Below are 20,265 nucleotides of genomic sequence, written 5' to 3'. Positions count from 1 at the left end.
TTTTTCTTTCCCTTATTTCAAAGAATTTCACAAACTTTGAAATAATGCTCATTATATGGACCGTTCTGTGACAGAAAATAATGATGTCATCATATGCAGATCAGCATTAGTAAGCAGTGTGACCTGAGCACTCCGGTTCTCTGTGATGCATCATATAATTAATTTTTAATTATCTTCAAATGGATTTGCCATTGTAAAAGCTTTATGCATCTTCATGTTTGTAGATACTTCCCTGAATCTGTTTACATTCAGAAAATGAAAAAAAAAAAATTTAGGATTAACAAAGCACGATTGCCTTAAAAATCACATAAACAATTCCAAAGTAAATCATGTTATTTTGGTATTTTTAAAATTTTGTTTTATTGGCACAGTTTTCTTTCCTCATGTATATCAACAGAGTCTTTTTCATCAACATTAAAATCTATGAAGTCGGAGACATCCCATCACTAATTTTATTATGTGATATGAATCTAAAGGATGTTTTCAGGCATTCCAATTTTTTTACCACTTTCTAAAAAAACAAAAGATTTAAAATTGATCTATAATATTTGTGCTGAATACTTCTGACAGGATAATTTTTCTCTATGATTCTAGAAAAAAGAAATCCTTCTAAAAATACTTTCCTTCTTTTATAATTGCTTGTCATATAGCAGCATAGGAAGATCAAGTTAATCCTATTATCTATTAATACTAAAACTCATGTTCCTATACAGTATATTTATTCATAACTATTTTAAAACATTTTACATCATTATACATTAACTTTATAAAGATTTTAAAATTTGTATTGAATGCTTACTATGTGTTACACTCTAGATTAAGGCCCATAAATTGGTTGTAGAGAAGAAACTGAAGAGATAGAAATTTTGCAAGATATATTTTACTTTCGATGAGTTTATAATGTTGTGATGTGTGCAAAAATTAACATAAATAATACATGCAGTGAGTGGAGAAAGGGGAGAAAAGGAAGTAGAAGATGCAGCTTGAATACAAAGTTAAGCAGTCTTTACTGTTTAAGATCAAATATTATTATGTGCCTGTCTGGGGGCAGCCTCAACTCTAAGCAGGGTTGCTTTTTGTCAGAGGAATGACATAAAGGGGGTGCTTTAAAGTGCAAAACCAGTTAAATTAGATGAGCCAGAGGTCTCTGGGGACTTGTCTAAAGATTCAAGAGCAGGCCAGTTGGAGAGAGGGATGTCTGCAACTAATTCATTCTCTCTCTCTCTCTCTCTCTCTCTCTCTCTCTCTCTCTCTCTCTCTCTCTCATAAAGTACATGTAAACAAGCCACCATTAAAAACTATCCATCTCTTCTAATGAGTACATTTTGACAACCTTTTTCCATTTCTGCCCGACTTTTCTTTAACAAAACACTATTTAGCTCCACTTTCTTCCCCAAAACGAACATAAACTTTGTTTTTCCTTCAGTGTTTGTATTCAAGCAATTAACAGTGGTATTCACAAGAATTGCTTCTACTTCTTTAAATTTTGCTGTTTTGGTGAAATTGTGTACTAAACAAAATTTTTACAAAGAGTCATATAGATATGTCATAAAATTATACAGCAAATGGTTGCAATGCCTAAACAAATGTGTACCTACATTTGAATTTAGCTGAGATACGCAAACAGCTACTGTTTATAACATTTTAAAGCTATATGCATTGGAATATTTTAGTTCTTCTGGTTACTATTGCTCATTTCTGAAAGTCCCTTAAAATAAGGAATGATATCAGTTAAGGCTTAAGCAATGTTATTTTTTAAGGCAGAAATCAAATGTCAAAATAAATCCAAATGGATAAATTCTATCTTAATAGTGAACATATGTTTCTTGTTCCCTGCTTGCTAAACCCAGATGTTAATTACTACATTTGTCACTACACTGCTCTTTTCTTATTTGGAGCTAGCTAAGATTACATTGCAGGCAGGATAAATGTCATATGTGTAACATCAGTAAAACCAAGATTATTTCTCACACACTGGTAAAATGCTGATGAGATTTTAGAAGATTCTGTAGAAGTTCACTATTCTTCATAAGGTCTTTCTTCTATGTAACTACAATGTGAATATGGTGGGTTAAACTACAAGAAAGACTGGACATTCTGACAAGCTGCTTTGTAAAAGAAAACAAAACAAATACAATTTCTGTTTAACTTTGATTTAAACCTTTTATGGGAATTCATTTTTTTTTAATTCACATTTTTACAGTACGCCATGGTTTTTGAGAGAGAGATTTAGCTTATTGTTTTAACTCACTAAAACTTGCAGCTAATTCTAGATCTTGGCTGGCCAGTTAATAAATGAGAACCTGTAATGTGCTCTTTAAAGAGGGAAAAAATGAATCTCAGTGTTATATTACCTTTTTTTCTGGTGTTTGCAAGTACTTTAGCTCTCTAGAGTCTTTGGCAATAAGAACATGTTCATATTATATAGAAAAAACACTTAGGTTTTGAATTTATTGACTCAGAGATCAATAATTTTAAATTGTAAATTGCAATGTAATTGGTAAACAAAATATGAGTAAGAACTCTGAACTTGACAAAATACAAACTGATTCAGATTTTAATTTAAAATCATTCTATTGGCTATCAGACTTGTCCTTTATTGTCTACATTTTTCATTTAAAAGCACATTAGGCATTTAAAAAACCCATATTAGTTAAATAAACATCTATTCTAGCAAAGAAAGATTGTATATAGCCTCATAGATCATTTCATATTACCCAATGCACTTACCTGAGCCCTTGGTATCAAAGACTTTTGATTCCCCAAGGCAAATGCCTATCATTCATTCATTCATTCATTCATCAAATGTATAATGTTCTACATAGAAAGAATATTCCAAGTATTTAACAATTATTGGGGTACAAATGCTGACTAAACAGGATAACTCACAGCCACTAACCCACCTGTCTGGCCACAATTTGAATTGACTAGATATTTACTATAAAGGTGAGGGGGGGCAAGGGAAAATGAATAGTGGGGAGTAGGTCAAGTAGGAAGTTTGGATCTAAACACACCAAGTTGGGTTGCCTATACTACTGCTAGAGATATCAAGTGAAATATAGACATGTGGATACACATGTCTTCAACTGCAGTGGGGAGGGGAGTTTGACTAGAAGAATACATATGGCAGTTGTCAGCAAGTGTTTGATTATCAAAGCCATAAGACTGGAAGAGATTCCTTAGGGTGGGAATCTAAATATAAAAGAGAATCAGTCAGAGAACTAGACCATACATCACACCAATTTTAAAGCTTAAGGAGATAAAGGAGTATCAACAAAAGTTTCTGACAAGAAGCAACTGGTTGGATGGCCAAAGAGTGTGGTGCCTGGAGTTCAAGAGAAAAAAAAAAGTATTTCAAAGGAGAAGAAATAATGAGCTGTTTCAAATGCAAATGCAATGACTAAAAATTGAAAATGGATCACTGAATTTAGCAAAATAGATATCATTAGTGAGTTTAACAGGAACAGTTTGGTGGAACTTTTCGGAACAAAATCCTAATTGGAATGCATTCAAAAGAGAATGTAAAGAAAGAGATTTGAGATAGAAAATAAAAAACAATTCATGCATGATCTTTGCTCTAAGAATAATTGGGGAAAATAGTGTGCAGGGAAATGCAGGTCAAGGATTTTATTTATTGAAATAAATTCTGGCATTTTTGTGTGCTGATTTAAAAAAAGACAGATTCATTTTGAAAGCAAAAATTGGTAATTCAAAAGACAAATGAGAACTTGGCTAGGGACAAGAGCAATGACCTTGAGTAGGAGAAGGATACCAGATCTCATGCCCAAATCAGTCTCAAATTAAAGCAGAGATAGCCCATTCATATAACAGAATAAAGAACACAGGCAAATAAGATGATAGATATGTTTGTTGGGAGCTATGGAATTTTTTTTTTCTGTTTCTATTTTTTCAATCAAGAAATTTGGCCATGAGCAGAGTTAAGAAGGGAAGAGTTCAGGGAAGTGAAGATAAGGAATGAAACAGTCCTATGTGACTGGAAGAGTAAATGAGTTAATGATATTTGTAGAATTGCCAGTAAATCCTGAAGACCCTCTCAAAGGTAGTGACCATGTTGTTGCAGTGAGACCAGTGAGCATGGCTGGACGGGTTTCTCCAGCAACATTTAGTAGCTTTGTCACAGTTTCAGAGTTGGAAGAAAATAACCAGAGTTGGGTTCTTTTTGCCACATGAATAATAAAATTAAGTAAGAGAGAGTCAAAAGAATTGAAAAGAGTTACAATAAATATGATCTGCAGAATCCAAATTGGCCAAGGAAGGACATGAAAACATGAAATGAATTAGGGCCAGTGAAATGGTCATGGAGTCAGGATATTTTTCTGAATTATATAATTAGAGGAAGACAGATGAAAAGGAGGAAGGGGGGGTTAGTAGACTGAGAAGCTAGAAATCAAGACAAGGCTGTAGTCACTAGTCAAGGCAAATATGAAAGGAAAATTTGTAGAAACATTACAACAAGGCTATCATTGAAGCAAGTGACTATGTACCAGGTTTAAAAATATTCAAGAAGTGAAGTCTATGCAAATTAGTATAATCATTGTGGAATCAGTATGAAGAGTCCTCAAAAGACTAGAAATTGAACCACGATATGACCCAGTTATCCCACTCGTTAGCATTTATCCAAAAGAACTAAAATCAGTATACAATATTAGTATGTACATACAGTATTAATAGCAGAGAAATTCAAATAGCCAAGATATGGAACCAGCCTAGGAGTCCATGTCCATCAAGAGATGAATGGATAGAGTGTGTATACATGCACAGTGAGTTCTAATCAACTATAAAGAAGAATGAAATTAAGTCATTTGTGGATAAATGGATGGAAGTGGAAAATACCATGCTAAGTGAAATAAGCCAGACCCAAACATCAAGGGCCACATGTCTTTCCTCATATGTAGAAGTTATAAAAAATAAAATACAAATAAGAAAATGTGATCTCATGGAAATAGAAAGATTGGTAGAGGAAAAGTAGAGGAACAAGGGGAGGGAACGGGGAATATCTAAGTGTCAAAGTCAATCAAATTATAAGAATGTTTGAATATATCACAATTAATCCCAGTTTTGTGTGTAACTATAATACACCAATGAAACAAATAAATACATGTAAATTAACAGAAAGAAGACCGGAAAAAAGGAGAATGGAGAAGGAACAGGGGGAAAGGCAGGGAGGGAAAGGAGATACTGCATTAAATTATGTTACATGCACATATGAATACATCACAATGAACCCTACTAACATATATTAGAGTGCACTAATAAAAACATGAAAAAGAAAGATTAAAAATATAAAAGGAAATGAAGTTCAGTGACCCAGAGATCCATCCACAGGCAAGTTCAACAACCCAGGATAGAGGACAGTACAATCAGGCATTTTTTATAAAGGACAAAAGAGCGGAAGTTAGAAGAGCAAGGTAATAAGAGAAGGTCCAGCTCCATCCATGACCAGGACTCCAAAGGGAATAATGGGAAGGAACACAGTTTCCATTTCAAAGACGTGAAGGAGAAGCATAAGAGAATGCTTAGGGAATTCAGTTGTTTTGAGCACCTAAGGGATCTTGCTGATGGCATTCTTCAGGACTGATGTCTTTCCCTCTTCCAAACACCTGTGCATTTCTGCTTAAAATCCACTGATGGGTGGAAATTTCAGATAAACAACAAATCTTTTTTAGTGAAAGTATGTCCCAAATATTACCTGGGTATCCTGTGTTTTTATTTGTTATATCTGGAAACTCTACAAATGGGGAACCCTGATGTGTATGGCTACATATCACTGTAAATATAAAAAAAAATGGCACCTCTAGAATTGTGCAGTATTCAATTTATACAACTAAATGTAGCCACACTGCTTGAAGAGCAATACAACCCCAGCTGCAAATGCCAGTACATGTTTTCAGTGACAGCAACTCTTTGCTAACGTTTCTATAAAACGCCAAACTACCTAATCACGTAATGTGCTCAAAAGTTGTGGTATGCCTATATGCAAGTAAAAATCTAAGAAAAGTTAGTTATTGATTAGTTTGAGATAGTGCATTGTTATTTTTTATCATCTTCATCTGACACTGGATCATATTTATTCTCAAGAAAAAAAAGATCTGTTTCAATAAAGAATTAGTATTTAGTATATCACCTACACCTAGAATTATAAATGAGGACTTCATGGATGTAATGACAGTGTAATCCCAAGGGAACAATTAGCTAGTGGTGACATTTCAGACACTAATTGTAAAGATATCTTGCCTAGTATTAAAATCTAATAACTAGTGGATGGTAAGGTCAAACTTTCACCAAAAATGAATAATTGACTATTTGTCAAAAGACTAAAGGAGGTCAAATTTTCTCCAACAAATTCTGCACACTCTGAGGTTTGATTTTAAACTTTCAAAAAAAAAATACTTGATGTGGTTGGCTCCCTGAATACAGATTGATTTCTTAAGAATAGGCTCCTATTAAACTACCATACAAGAGATCAATGCATAGAGCTACAAATGGATAACTGTCTAATTTATGAAGAATAATTTCATTAGAAACCAACATATTCTATATTTGAAGTCAGATATTTGTTTCTGTGACACCATTTGTTGAATAGAAATACTGTACTATGCATAAGTGAATTACTAACCATCTCTGCTCTTGTATCTCACTGGCTGATAAGAGGAGAGCGCATGAGAAACTTTGAGCAAATTGGTGGACAGGGTGGAAAGAAAGGAGAAAGGAGCAATCAGGAAGACAAGGAGGTTAGATCATGACACATCTGATGAAATAAGTATAATTCCACATAATTAATCATAAAATATCAGAGGGGAAGTAGTGGGAGACAAAGATAGGGAAATAAACAAGAGCCCAATCAAGAAGAGTCTTACAAGCCTTCTTAGGCTGTTGATCTTTCCTTAAGAGTAATGCAGATTTTAAGAAGTTTAATTAATCTGAAAGATTAGCTTGCCGATTGTGTGGAGAAAGGATTGGAACAAAGGGCAGCAAGATAACAGATAGGACTTTCTGCTGTTGCCTAGGTGAGGACTGACCCTGGAACTAGGAATATGACAGTAAACCTGGAAGGAAGAAATGTAGGTGGAATGCTTAGGAGGTGTGATCTATGCGACTCAGCAATTAATTTTAAGTGTGAGATAAAAAAGAATCAAAGAAAGTACACTCTATTGTTAACTGGAGCACAGGAGAAGCAGAAAAATGAAGTGAAGGGAAAGAAAACGCATTTAGCGGTATACTTGCTGGGTTTCAGTTATTAGAGCAAACAAAAATCCAACAAAGAAGTATTTTGATTTGAGCTGAGGTTTAGGGAATGAATCTGGAATAAAGACTTAGATTAGTGCCTCATTATAGATGCCACCAGAAATAATAACATCACCCAGAAAGAATACATTGGAGTAATGACAGATAGACCTACGTGTGAGGAACATTAACACTTACAAGCAAAAGGAAAAAGAACCTGAAATAAGAGATGGCAGGACAAATGGAAGAGAAACTGAGATATAATAAAAAGCAAATGAAAAAGAGCCCATCACCAAAAATCAAATACCTAGATAAAGGCCAAGGAAATCCCTACAGGATTTGGAAAGAAAAGACATTTTTAAAAAAGGAAAAACATGGTTAGAGATAGAAATAAGAGGATCTTCCAGGGACAATAAGTAGGAACATGCAAGTGGTGGATCATAAAGTGAGTAGAAAAAGAAGTGGAACTGGTGTGAGTTCAGGCAACTCTTCACTTACACTAGTTTACGTCAGGGAAGAGAAATATGTCACAGGATATTAATGACAAAGTGTCATTGATGAGTGAATAGGCTTTGCAGGTTTGACTCATCTGTCCATTAGTTATTAACATGGAGAGAGTTGACCACTTTTTGTACAGATAAGAAAAAGGATGAAGATGCTTAGTTATCTATAGAATGTTCTACAAGGTTCCCATGAGGTGAAGAGAATAGAATCTAGGACATAAATAAGAATCTGCATTAAATGATTTTCTAGTGCTGCCATAACAAAATACCATAAACTGGGTGGCTTAAAAACAAGACTCTCACTCTCCTTATACTCCCGGCAGCTAGAAGTCTGAAGTCAAGGTGTCTGCAGGGTTGGTTCCTTCTGATGGCTGTGAGAGAAGAATCAGTTCCAGATCTGTCTTCCTGGCTTGCACATAGCCATCTTCTCCCTGTGTCTCTTCACATTTTCTTCCCTCTATGTGTGTCTGTGTCCAATAACCTTTTTTTATAAGGACACCAATCATGATCATGTTGGATTAGCAGCTCACCCTACTTCTGGATGAGCTCATCATAACTGACCTAGCTACATTGGCAATGGCCCTATTTCCAAAACAGATCATATTATGAGGTCCTGGGGGCTAGAACTTCAATATGTGGATTTGGTGCAGAGATTCAACTCAACCTGTAACAGATGGAAAGAAGACATTTGTTCCACTGATACTAGAAGAAAAGAGAAAGCATCACTGTGCGAGTCTGCAGATTTTATGGCAGGAAATTTAGGAATTTCCATCTGTGTTTTGTATTCTCTGAAGTGGAGACAAAGTCATTGGCAGAGGAGACAGAGTTGGAAGTTAAAATATCCTAGGGGAGTTTTGAAAGAGCCGTTGCACAGAATGAGAGAGATGGCTGACCAGGCAGCCTGTGAGGCAGCTTTGACAGTTACTGCATCAGACTATAAGTAGAGGAAATAATCAATTATTCAGTGTGCCCTTTATATAATAATGTAAAAATCTCCTGGGGGAGGCTACTTTGGTTATATAATGGCTTACAACAAAATGTGTGACAATTCAGTAAAGGAAATCTCTTCTCAGATTCACCAATCAGCCATTCATTTGGAGCTTGAGTTCAATGCCAGTTTGTGATCATCCCTATTTTTATAGATGAAATTATATATAACTGGAATTTCCATTAAAGTATTTGATGTAATATGTTTTCTCCCCTAAGCTGTTCTCTAAAGAGAGAGATCATCCACCTTATACATCTCTCTGGTTCTAAATACCCCAAACCTTCCTCCATGCCAGAGACTGCAGCAGGCACCCAGTAACAGACGGAAACTTCAGTAGTGGTTACTGGATGAGTGAGTATCTGTGTCCTGCAAGGAGTAATTGTTCTCAGAAATCCTGTCCAAAGATGTGCCTTGTCTCAAAGAGGGAGGTGTAAGATTCAAGTATAATTTAAAATTCCAGATTGTAAACATTTATGGTGCACTCTTGAAGAAATGTAACCTCATAAAAGATGGTTTGACTTAGGGTAAAATGACTTTGAATTAGTATTTTGAATGAGAATTGAATTAGGAAATTTATGTTCTCTGCTTTTGAAATATATAACAGGCATCTCTAAAAAGATCACATATAAGTGGCAATGTCTTCATACAATTGTGTTCAGCAGTGGTAAATACATGTAAGAAATGAAGAGATATCATATTTTATCTTGTTTTTCAGAGTGATTGTGTACGCAGTTTTTTCCTCTCTGAACCTGTGCAACATGAAGTTGAGGAACCTTCACTTTTGGACCTAGGCAAGTAGATATATCATTATTAATCTATGCAGTGGTTGAATCTCAATACAATTGTACAAAAATATCCAACTATAATATTTTCAATTTTCAAATTAAAATATCCTTTTAAGACAAAAGCTTTACTCATTTTTTCTAACCATTTCTAAAGCATTTAACCTTCAAGTTGATTAAACTTAAGTGTATTTGTACAGCTGTAGTAGTTATATGTCACACTACTAATACATTTCAATTAATCAAGCACTGGGTTAAAATTATCAGAGATAGAATTCCTGATTTCCCATGCCGGTAAGCCTTACAGTTTATTCCACCTCTTAGAACAGAACAACAACAAATACATATATATATATATATATATATATATATATATATATATATATATATATGGCAAAAATAGTGATCATGAGTTAATCTAGCAGGTTCACTCTTAGCATTTAATAATACTCAAATTTCTTTGCAGAATCTTACTGGGGTGCCAAAATAACCCAGTAAAATCACTCACCCTATTCTCTTCCACATGTGTACTATACTAATTCTAATTAACATTTCTATAATTTCTCTTAGATTAACAAAGACTCTTTTTGAAGGTTTTATCAATTTAAATGTTTGTAATATAATTCCATTGCAAAGAGCAGCCATCCAATAATATACCAGTTTTAATCTCAGGATTTCCAAACCCATCATTTGCTTTTCACTGACCTTTCAACTCTACCTTCATTTTATCTACATCTACCTTCTTATTCTCTGTGTTTAAGATTAGGCCCATCTGCTCATCACCCCTGCTATGTCTGACATCCCACTTAGTAGTAACTAAGTAGACTATATCAGGTTGTGTAGCATAATTGTTTATTAAGTTGTATAACTGTTTGCATCTGCCTTGCTTCTCCTTGTCAGCTGAAAGTAACTTTAAATCAAGGACTGACTTCCGCACTGTATGCTGCTCTATATTTTACAAATTCTAAATCAATGCAGGAGGACTGGACCTCTTTCCATCCACACTTCGCTCATTATGTGACATCACTCTCCAAGATGCTTTGCTTGTACAGATAAACTATGAACAATATTTAGTGAATAAGGCAATTTCTTATATTTTATAGCACTTCCCCAAGAAATAATTATGCCCATAGTATAAAATATTTCTATTTTTTGTCATAATTCACAAATAACTATCTTTTAAAAATACTGAGTGGAGAGATTTTCTGTCTACAATATGAACTTAAAGTATCCAAATTTTGAAAACAAAAACAAGCATGAGGTGGTAGAATTCTAGAGATTTTAGACAAAAATAGAACTAGGTTAGTCTATTCCACCATTAAACTTCCTCGGGAAAATATTTTCTCTGTTTCAAGAAATTTAACTTCTGATCATTATCAAAATTTTAGTTTTGCTTATAGCATTATTTCTTTGAAAGATATTTGGAAATACATATGCAGACAAAAAATTAGGATTATCTTTACAAGAACTAAAGTGGTTGGTTGAGAATTTTTTTCTACATTTTCAAATTTCTCACATCTTCAGTACTCAAGATTTGTTTCAGCAGTGATGAATGACAAAATATTTGATTCTAGATATTTTTAGATTATAGGCTACTTATTGAACATTACCTATTATCTTAAATGATAGAACCACAGCTTCCAAGCAGAATATGCAAATTGCCACAACAAAGGAGGATTAGCAGGAAGTTGTTTCTTGTTCTCTTCAAATTATTTCCTCTTTCATATCTCTGAATGCTTAATCTTTTATCATAGAATAAAAGTTGATTCTAAGCAAGAAGCATATTTATTTTAAGCACTATTCTTGTTCATGAGCTGAAAATTTAAGTTTGTGTTGTTAGGTAATTAAAGGGAAAAATTATCCAAGTATATTAAGGTACTGTTTTATATAAAACAACCTTAAATAAAATTCCCAGAATTTACCATTTGATCATCTCTACCAGTTAATTAGGAGGTGGATTCTGCATACCTGTGCATGTAGGCACATGACCTTTAAAGATTATCTTAGCAATTCTGAGTCACCTGAGTCTGGAAGACACTAATCATCCTTTGCCTTTGCTCATTAACTAAATTTGGTAGACCAACAGAATTTATTTTTTCCAGTGACAATCCAATCATCCCTGTCCTCTACTAAAATCTTCCCCTTGGCAAGACCAACTTCATGCATTTGAGACCAGCACAGTCACAAAGGGTAGGGGATAAAGAAAGTCCTACACTTGGTTTAAAACTTTGGAGCCAGTTGAAATTCTTAGTAAGTTCTGAAAAGGTCTCTACAGTTTATTTTGCTCTAGACCTCACAAATATATAGCTAATAAATATTAAATTCCCTCACATGACATCTCAGCAGAATCTAGTACCCGCCAATTTCCCTTTCAAAACTATCATCAGTTCATCTCCCCCTTCATTTCTGTCTTTTTCTAGTTCCTCAGTTAGGTGAACATCCTTAGTACCTCACCAATGCAAGCCTCTGCCTGGATCACTGGCTCCTATTCCTCTTTATCAATCCTTTCATGTGCCCTTCAGATTTTAACTCAAGAATCTTTGCTTTACTTTCCTGTGATGTTATTTCTTTAAAACACTGGTTTCAATGATGAATCTGGCACATTTGTTCATTGCAAACTAGAAATCTCTGAAGGGATGATCCCTGTCTGTGGGCATACTATGGCATTCCCAAAGCCTAGCCCAGTATCTGGCCTACTCTGGATGCTCAATAAATAATTCCTGAATAAATGATTTATGACAGAAAGAACAACCATAGAAGCACATTGATATTCTCTATCAACATAGTTTGTAAGTTTTGTTAAAAGGAAAAGAGACAGAAAATTAAAATTCAAATGATGCTGTTCCTTCCTACACTCACTACTTCATGTGAAAAAGTCCTGGCACAAGATAGTCAAGGCCTCCCAACCACAAGAGTTCTGTTAAAGTATCACCTGGGGACAAAAAGAAAAAGATCTTCCACAGATGATTACATTAGATATTATAGATGTTAGATTCGACCAAAGTACTAACCAGAAAGTAGCTAAATTTTATCTTAAGCAATATTTTTTAACTCCCTGATGACATGACCCTGTATATTATTCAGAAATGGACAAGCCTCTGTGTCATTTAGTTTTGCATTATAGTAATAAAATACCTGATATAATCAACTTAAAAAGAGGACAGGTGTATTTTGGCTCACAACTTTTGAGGCTTTAATCCATGATCAATTGATGATGTTTCCTTTGGTCCTGTGGTGAGAAACTCTATCATGGTGGGATCATGTACATAAACAAAACTGCTCACATCATGGAGACTGAGAAGCAGAGAAGGAAGAAAAAGGGGTGGGGCTGAGGTTCCAGTAGCCCCTCAGGGCTCACTCCCAATGACTTAACTTCCTCCAGTAAGTCTCCTCTCCTACAGGTTCCAGGCCAAATAATACTTCACACACACGGAAATAAAATAATCTATTGGCCACCACTTAACAGCTCTGACACACAAAAGACAGATTTTATCAAGGTACAGACATAATAACATAGGCAATGGAGTAGAACATGTCGATGACATCTGTCAGGGTTAAGAGGAGTTAATGAGTTAATGAGCATGTTTAGAGAACATTGATAGTTAAAATGATTGCAAACACAAGCGTTCGATCATTACCCCACATTACTACTTCCACTTTGAGTGATTAATTTAAAAAGGAACTTAAGAGATATTCAGTATATGGTCTCACTGGCTAATCGGCTAGTTACTTGCTCTGGACAAAGCCAGATTGATTACAAAATTTGATTTTTCACTTTAAATTTAATGATATGCTGTTTGCTAGGGGGAATAAGCTCTGGTGCCTATGATACAGCAGGGTGAACATAATTAACAATAATATATCTCAAAATATTGAGAAGAGAGCATTTTGAATGTACTCACCATAAAGAAATGATAAAAGTCTGAGGTGCTGGGTATACTAATGGATAACTGAATTGATCACTATCCACATAATGTATACATGAATCAAAACACCACACTGTACTTCATAAATATGCACAAATATTATGTGTCAACAAAAATGTTAGTGATATGGGAGGACAAGAAGGGAAAGAAAGAAATACTTGTAGTAAGTTGTTTTAGAAATATTAAACTAGAAGTTTTAAAACCATATCCATTTTTGCTATATTATAGCATATATCCTTGTGTTTTTAATTAGGAAAATATTTTAAACTTACTTGTGACTTATCTAGGAAAGATGGAAAGAAGACAAATTAAAGGACTTTCTTTAATTACTTCATCACTAACAGCTGGCTGTTGAAGGATATCACCAAAACCCAAGAAATTATGCAATAAATTTATGCATATGTAATGTTAGTGTTAGGGAAATGCTAAGAAAATTCACAACACTGAATAACTGGGTGGTAAATGCAAATAGAGCAAGAAAGATGATGCTCACTGACTTGATCTTTGATTCTATTAAGTAACAAATACCGTCAAAAGAACTAAAAGTCTAAGGCTATTAAACAAAGGTAAATACCAAAAACAATATTGCAACTTTCCTAAATATCACAAATATCTAAAAGTTAAAAAAAATAGTGAAAGACTTTCTTTAAAGACAGAAAAACAAAAGTATAAAATAATAAAATCCAAGAGAAAGCATATTACTAAATATAAATAGGCTTAAATTATCTATTAAAGATTATTTTCAAACTAGAGGAAAAATGCAAATAACAACTCTATAGATAATGTGAAAATATGTCTAAAATGAAGTGATTTTTTAAAAGTTTGAAAATTATAATATAGCTACAGGTATTTTAGGTAAATATAATGAAAAATCAGTGATTACAATTTTTTTTTAATTTTTTAATTGTAGTCAGACACAATACCTTTATTTTATTTATTTATTTTTATATGGTGCTGAGGATCAAACCCAGGGCCTCCTACGTGCTAGGGGAGCGCTCTGCCACTGAGCCACAACCCAGTCCTAGTGGTTACAATCTTAATAAAGAAGGTAGTGTTTAGACCAAAAAACATTCATGTAAACAAAGAACAGAACTTAAATTATAGTGAGTATAGTTCTCAAATAAATATATGAGCGGTTCTGACTGCATATCAAATAATATGGCAGCAACATACATAAAGCAGAAATTATGAAACACACAAGGAGAAACACAAAATCACATTAGCAGTAGGATAGTCTTCCAATTTATGAAAGACCAAATTAAAAAAATAAAGCAGATCCACAGAAAATCTGAATAATAGAGATAATAAAGCAAAATTGATGAATTTATGTCAAATTCTTTATCTTGAAAACAGAGAATATATATCCTCTTCAAGTGCCTGTGAGCCTTCATGAAAATAAAGTCTATATTAGGCCACAAAAGAATTTCAGAAAATTTCTCAAAGTAAAAATATTACATATAATATCATCAAAACATGATACAATAAAGTGAAAATTTTATACATTTCCGAATCTCAGAAAACGCTTAAGTTTGAGAGTTAAAAAAAAATGTCTCTTGAACAACTTTTGGGACAAAAGAATTAACAAACCAAATTTGCAAAATTTCTAAGAAATAACCAACAATGAAATACTGCATTTCAGACACTATGAGAGAAACATAAAGCAATGCTCAGAGGAAAATTGGAATAATTGGAAGAGCCACAAAACAAAAGATAAAAGGGGGCAGGAGGGCTAAATGAAGCGGAAAATAATGCCACAGACCACAGAAAACAGCAGAAGTAATACGTAATTCAGAAATAAAAATAAACAATAAAATAAATCACTATGTAACTTTCTTAAAAGAATGGGGGAGAGGGGGTAAAGACAAATACCCAAAATACAAAGGTGCATGAACCAGCCAAAGAAAGAGATGAAATTAAAGAATAATAAGAGATGACCTGTTCACCTCCACAAAAATAAATCTGTAAGCCTGCCTGAAATTGATTATTTTCTCAGAAAATACAATTTGCTCATCCCAGAGAAGATGATTCTAAGAGATTGTTTGATCAAATAAATATAAAAAGTTTCCCTATCCTAAATTTTATAGCTTTTTAAAAAGTAGCATGGTGAGTGATTTTTTTCTGAAGGATTCTAACAAACCTCTGAGAATCAGACAATTACACTGACATTTAAACAATTCAAGAGCAGAAAAAATAGGTGGATCTTTCAACATTATTTTTTGAAGCATATAAAGCATTCATTCGAGGAGCTTCAAGAATTACAAGGGTTGCAAATAAGAAAGCACAGCCCAGTCTCACTTATGAATATCAATGGAAAATTCTAAATAAAATGTCAAATAATCCATAAGCATACTAAAGAAATATAACTTATCATGACCAGAAATGTAAGAGCAGTTCAATATTAGTATTATACATAAGGAGACTTAAGTAGAAAAATCATTTAGTCACCTCTATGACCCTAAAAATATACTTGAGAAGATTTGATGACTTTCTTGATGAAATACTAAATAAAATAAAAATAAATGAATAATGCCCTTACATGAGAACATATATACTTTTGGCTTTCTAAAGCCCATATCATACATGAGAGATACTGAAAACCGTTTCTGTTGAAGTCTAGAATAAGATACCAGGCCCAAGATCATCACAGTTACCTTACATTGTGCTAAGAATACTTGACAGCATATGCTCACTCCTTCACCTCCTTCAGGGCTTTGCACAAAATTTACCTTCTCTTATACTCCCCTAATCAACTCATATAAATTACAACCTGCCCCTTATTTTGGTAGCCCCCAATGCTTTTATCCAATCCTTGGGGAATATTATTCCTTGTCATTTACTATATTCAGCATATTATAAATTTCACTTATTTATTATGCTTGTTCCTTTTTGCATTTCTCCCCTGTTATTGTTGCAGGTCAAGATTCTAAGAGATTGGTTCTATGCCTTTGGTTCCAAAAGCATAGAACAGTTGACTTGTTCTTACTAGGTCAATAAATATTTGAAAGATGGCAAATAAAATAGAAAAAGAATTTAGAAACACAAACTTTGGCAAGAGGACAAAAGCAACATTATTTGCATGTAATGTGATAACATACTTTGGAAAGTAAGATTCAACTAAAAATCTATCACAAATAATAGAATTCAGTGAAAGAGTCAGATCCAAAATTGATGTATCAACATCTGTTGATACATGTATGTGTGTGTTTGTGTGTGTGTTTGTGTGTGTGTATGTGTGTGTGTAACAGGTTAGACTATTTAAAAGAATAAATAAATAGATCTTATTTACAATAATAACAGAAAAAAAGGCCTAGGAATAATTTAAGAGGAAATGTGTAAGCTCCGATAAAGAAAGCATTTTAACACAATTGAGGCATTTGAAAGATGTTGTGAACAAATGGAAAGACAAATCATCAACAAATTAGATGTCAGATATTTCCAATTAATTTTGAAATATAATGTAATTCTTCAAAAAAAAGTTTTAACTAGATAACCTAATTCTACAGTTCATAAACAAAACAAAGAAAAACGAGGAAAACTTCATAAGAGCAGAGCATTTGGGGAAGACAAGCCCTACCAGATATAAAAACATAATACCACTGTAGTTTAAACATTGTGGTACTGGCACATAAATAAATTAATGAATAGGTAAAGCATATTAGAATGCTCATAAATAGAGGCAAATACATAGAGAATTTAGCATGTGATCAAAACACTAAGGAAAAATTTAGTAATATTAGGATAATATACTTCACACTATATGCCAGTATAAGTAGCTAATAGAGGAAAGATTTTAAATGTAAATAATAAGCAATGAAATTTTAAATGTAAATAATATATATGATAAGGAAAACAGAAAAATCCATTATCATCTGAAATGTATAGCTATGACTGCAAATCCAGAAGTAGACCATTTTGCCTGACAAAACGGTTAAAAATATTTTCAATTCACAAAGTCCAGGATTATCTAACACATAACTGTCTCTTACAAAAAGGTAAGGAAGAGACCAACAACCAAGTAGAATATTGAATAAAGAACATGGAAAGATAATCCACACACAAAGAAATATAAGTGGCTGTTAACCAAATGAAAAGATACTCAACCTCACTCATAAAAGAAATGCAAATTTAATTATAATGATACCACTTTTTCTCATCAGATTGGCAAAATCCCAAAAATTTAATTAACGGACTTGGTGATAAATCAGCAGGCCGCCTGATACACTGCTGGTGGAAATGCAAATTGGTACAAGCCCCATGGAAGGCAATTTGGCAACATTTATCAGAAGTAAAAATGCTAATACCCTTTGACCGGCAAGTCTGCTGCTAAAATTTCATTCTACAATATTTGTGTACAGGTACAACATGACACATACAAGAGGATATGTTGCGGTGTAATTGCAACAGCTACAAAACTCAATGGGGAACTGATTAAATATATTATGACACTTCCACATAATTGAAACTATACATTTTTTAAAACCTGTATTATTGATAGGAAAATATCTCCAAGATCTCTGTGCAGAGTAGTAAATGTACTGTGCCTTTTATGGAAAAGCAGGAAAAAAATTATTTATTTGCAGATGCTTATGGAACAACTCTTAATATGTGTCCCTCTATGGAAAAATATATGGGAAAGTGAGGGATTTGGATGGATAACTGTTAGGAATGGGAGGAGTACTTCTTACTATGTACATTTAAAATATTTTTAATTTTTTAATCACATGTATATATTATCATCTTAGTAAAGTTAAATTTTGAAATGTTATATTTAATGCTAGTGGATACACTATGCATAATACATTATGCAGCAATGCATTCGTTGTAGTGGTTCTATGCACATAAGCATCACAACACAATTATGCTTATGATTAATAATATTTTAATAGTTCTTGAGGTTATTATAGAGGATTAAGTAAAGCATGGTAAGAATCCCCCAGACTAACTTGAAGCAGAAGGATCAAAATACTCTAGCAGCTTCTTGTCCACATCAAGCTGTTCTCAAATTTTCCTTCTTAGGCTCTTAATTTAAACTAGTTCCCTTATGCTGTGGTCCTCTTTTTGCCCCTTTGCAACATAATTCTTATTAAATACTGCCTTTGGGTATCATTTAATCCTGAACCATTTATTGTCTGCATGATCTTGAACCAAGTTCCTTTGTTTCCTATGTGTAAGATGGAGATAAGACAAACGTTGTAGATTTGCTATGAGGACTTGGTGAGTGACATACTTAAAGCTCTTACCCTAGCACACAGTAAAAGCTAGAGAAAAAAGAATTCCCTCTGCTACTAGGACATTGACTTTTAAGACTTCCTGCTGGCCCAGTTTTCACTGGGTTCTAAACTCAGGCATGTTTTCATGGAAACTCTGGTTACTAATCTTGCATGAGTGGTCTAGGATAGAATATTATCTTCGACGTGTTCAAGTAGCAATTGTACCTTTACTATTTAGTGCCTCGGCCATAAATTTAGGTTTATTTCCTACTTTTGAATTAAAACTCCTCTGACTAAATATATTGAGATTTTACTTAATAATTATTTCACGATTTAATCAAAATACAATATTTATTGTGCACTAAAATGTCATCTGCCCTTTTAGCACCTTCACACCAAAAAATTCAACATTTTTATGAAAAGTAATTTCCTAAAAACTACACTCAGAATTAACTTACAGTGTCTCTTAGTCATTGGGATAAAGACATTTTAAGTGATGTTTCATTATATTAATGTAATAAACATCTCAGTTGTAAGAAATACTCTTTTCATTGTCTACAATCCACATTATTAATAGTAAAATTAGTTAATATTATTACCTATATATGATAAGTAAACTACTAGAAAAACTGATAATGGGATTTTGGGGAGGAAAGATATTGCTCGGGTGTAATTTCCAAATATTAGAAAAGATTAGAGAATTAGGATTGATTATCAGAAAAGAACATGAACCATAGTGAGTTCACAGGTGAACACTGACAAGTTTCTTCTCACTAAATTCCCTTAGAAAAAAGACAATCAGAGACTATCAAAGAAAGTTTTTAAAAATTGGAAATCATGCTTATTGGTCCATGAATCAGAAATTTTTAATGAAAAAAAATACTAACATTCATTTTAATCATGTAATGCAAAGAAAACTTGAGGTTACTTTTGTTATTAAATAAATATTTGATGTATAGATTACAAACCAAACATTGGCTTATGTCCCTTGGAGAAATAGGAAAAGAAGAAAAACATGAGATAGATTATAATCCACTAAATAAATTGAGCTATATAAACATTAAATGATGAGAGCAGTGCTGGGGGTGTTCAAGGAAAAGTGACAACAGAAACTATTCTGCATTTTAATTAGGCCTTAAAGAAAGATAGCAGTTCAATAGCCAACAAAGATGGACAAGATCATTTCAAAGGAAGGGAATGAGAAGAGACTAAAAAGAAATGATGGAGAGTGTCTGCAAAATTAAACATGTGGACTTCAGCACAGAAGAATAGTTGGAAATAAAACAGAGAGATGAGTAGCCGCAATACCAGGCTAAGAAACTTGGATGTTTTTCATAAGCAATGGAAATCTATGAAAAGCACTTTGATGGAAAGAGTCATTTTATAAAAGTTGCTATAGGAATTTTTACCCGTAGCTGAGTACAAATGAATTTGGGTTCTAGAGGGACAGTAAGAGTGTGTTCTGATAGTTCAGGCAAGAAGTTTACACCTGGGTCTGAATTAGGGTTTAGGGGACAAGAAAGAAAGAAGTGAGCACAGATAATATAGAGAGAGGCGATCAGTAATTGCAAACAGCTCTTGGGTGCTTAATAAGCGACTTAGAATCATCTG

General features: G+C 33.4%; 1 protein-coding gene across 3 annotated transcripts in view; it reads left to right on the top strand.

Annotated features, from left to right (window-relative positions):
* Window positions 1–20,265, top strand: part of Pik3c2g (phosphatidylinositol-4-phosphate 3-kinase catalytic subunit type 2 gamma) — a 332,111-nt gene that overhangs the window by 276,528 nt on the left and 35,318 nt on the right. For all 3 annotated transcript variants that reach the window (XM_026391946.2, XM_026391945.2, XM_026391944.2), the window contains one exon: window positions 9,452–9,527. In XM_026391946.2, the coding sequence (XP_026247731.2) occupies window positions 9,452–9,527 (76 nt within the window). The remainder of the gene's footprint in view (window positions 1–9,451; window positions 9,528–20,265) is intronic.

This window comes from Urocitellus parryii, chromosome 5 (genome assembly GCF_045843805.1).
Source record: "Urocitellus parryii isolate mUroPar1 chromosome 5, mUroPar1.hap1, whole genome shotgun sequence".
NCBI classification, from domain to species: Eukaryota; Metazoa; Chordata; class Mammalia; order Rodentia; family Sciuridae; genus Urocitellus; species Urocitellus parryii.
Note: the sequence above shows the minus strand (reverse complement) of the source record. Positions and strands in the feature narration are given on the sequence as shown.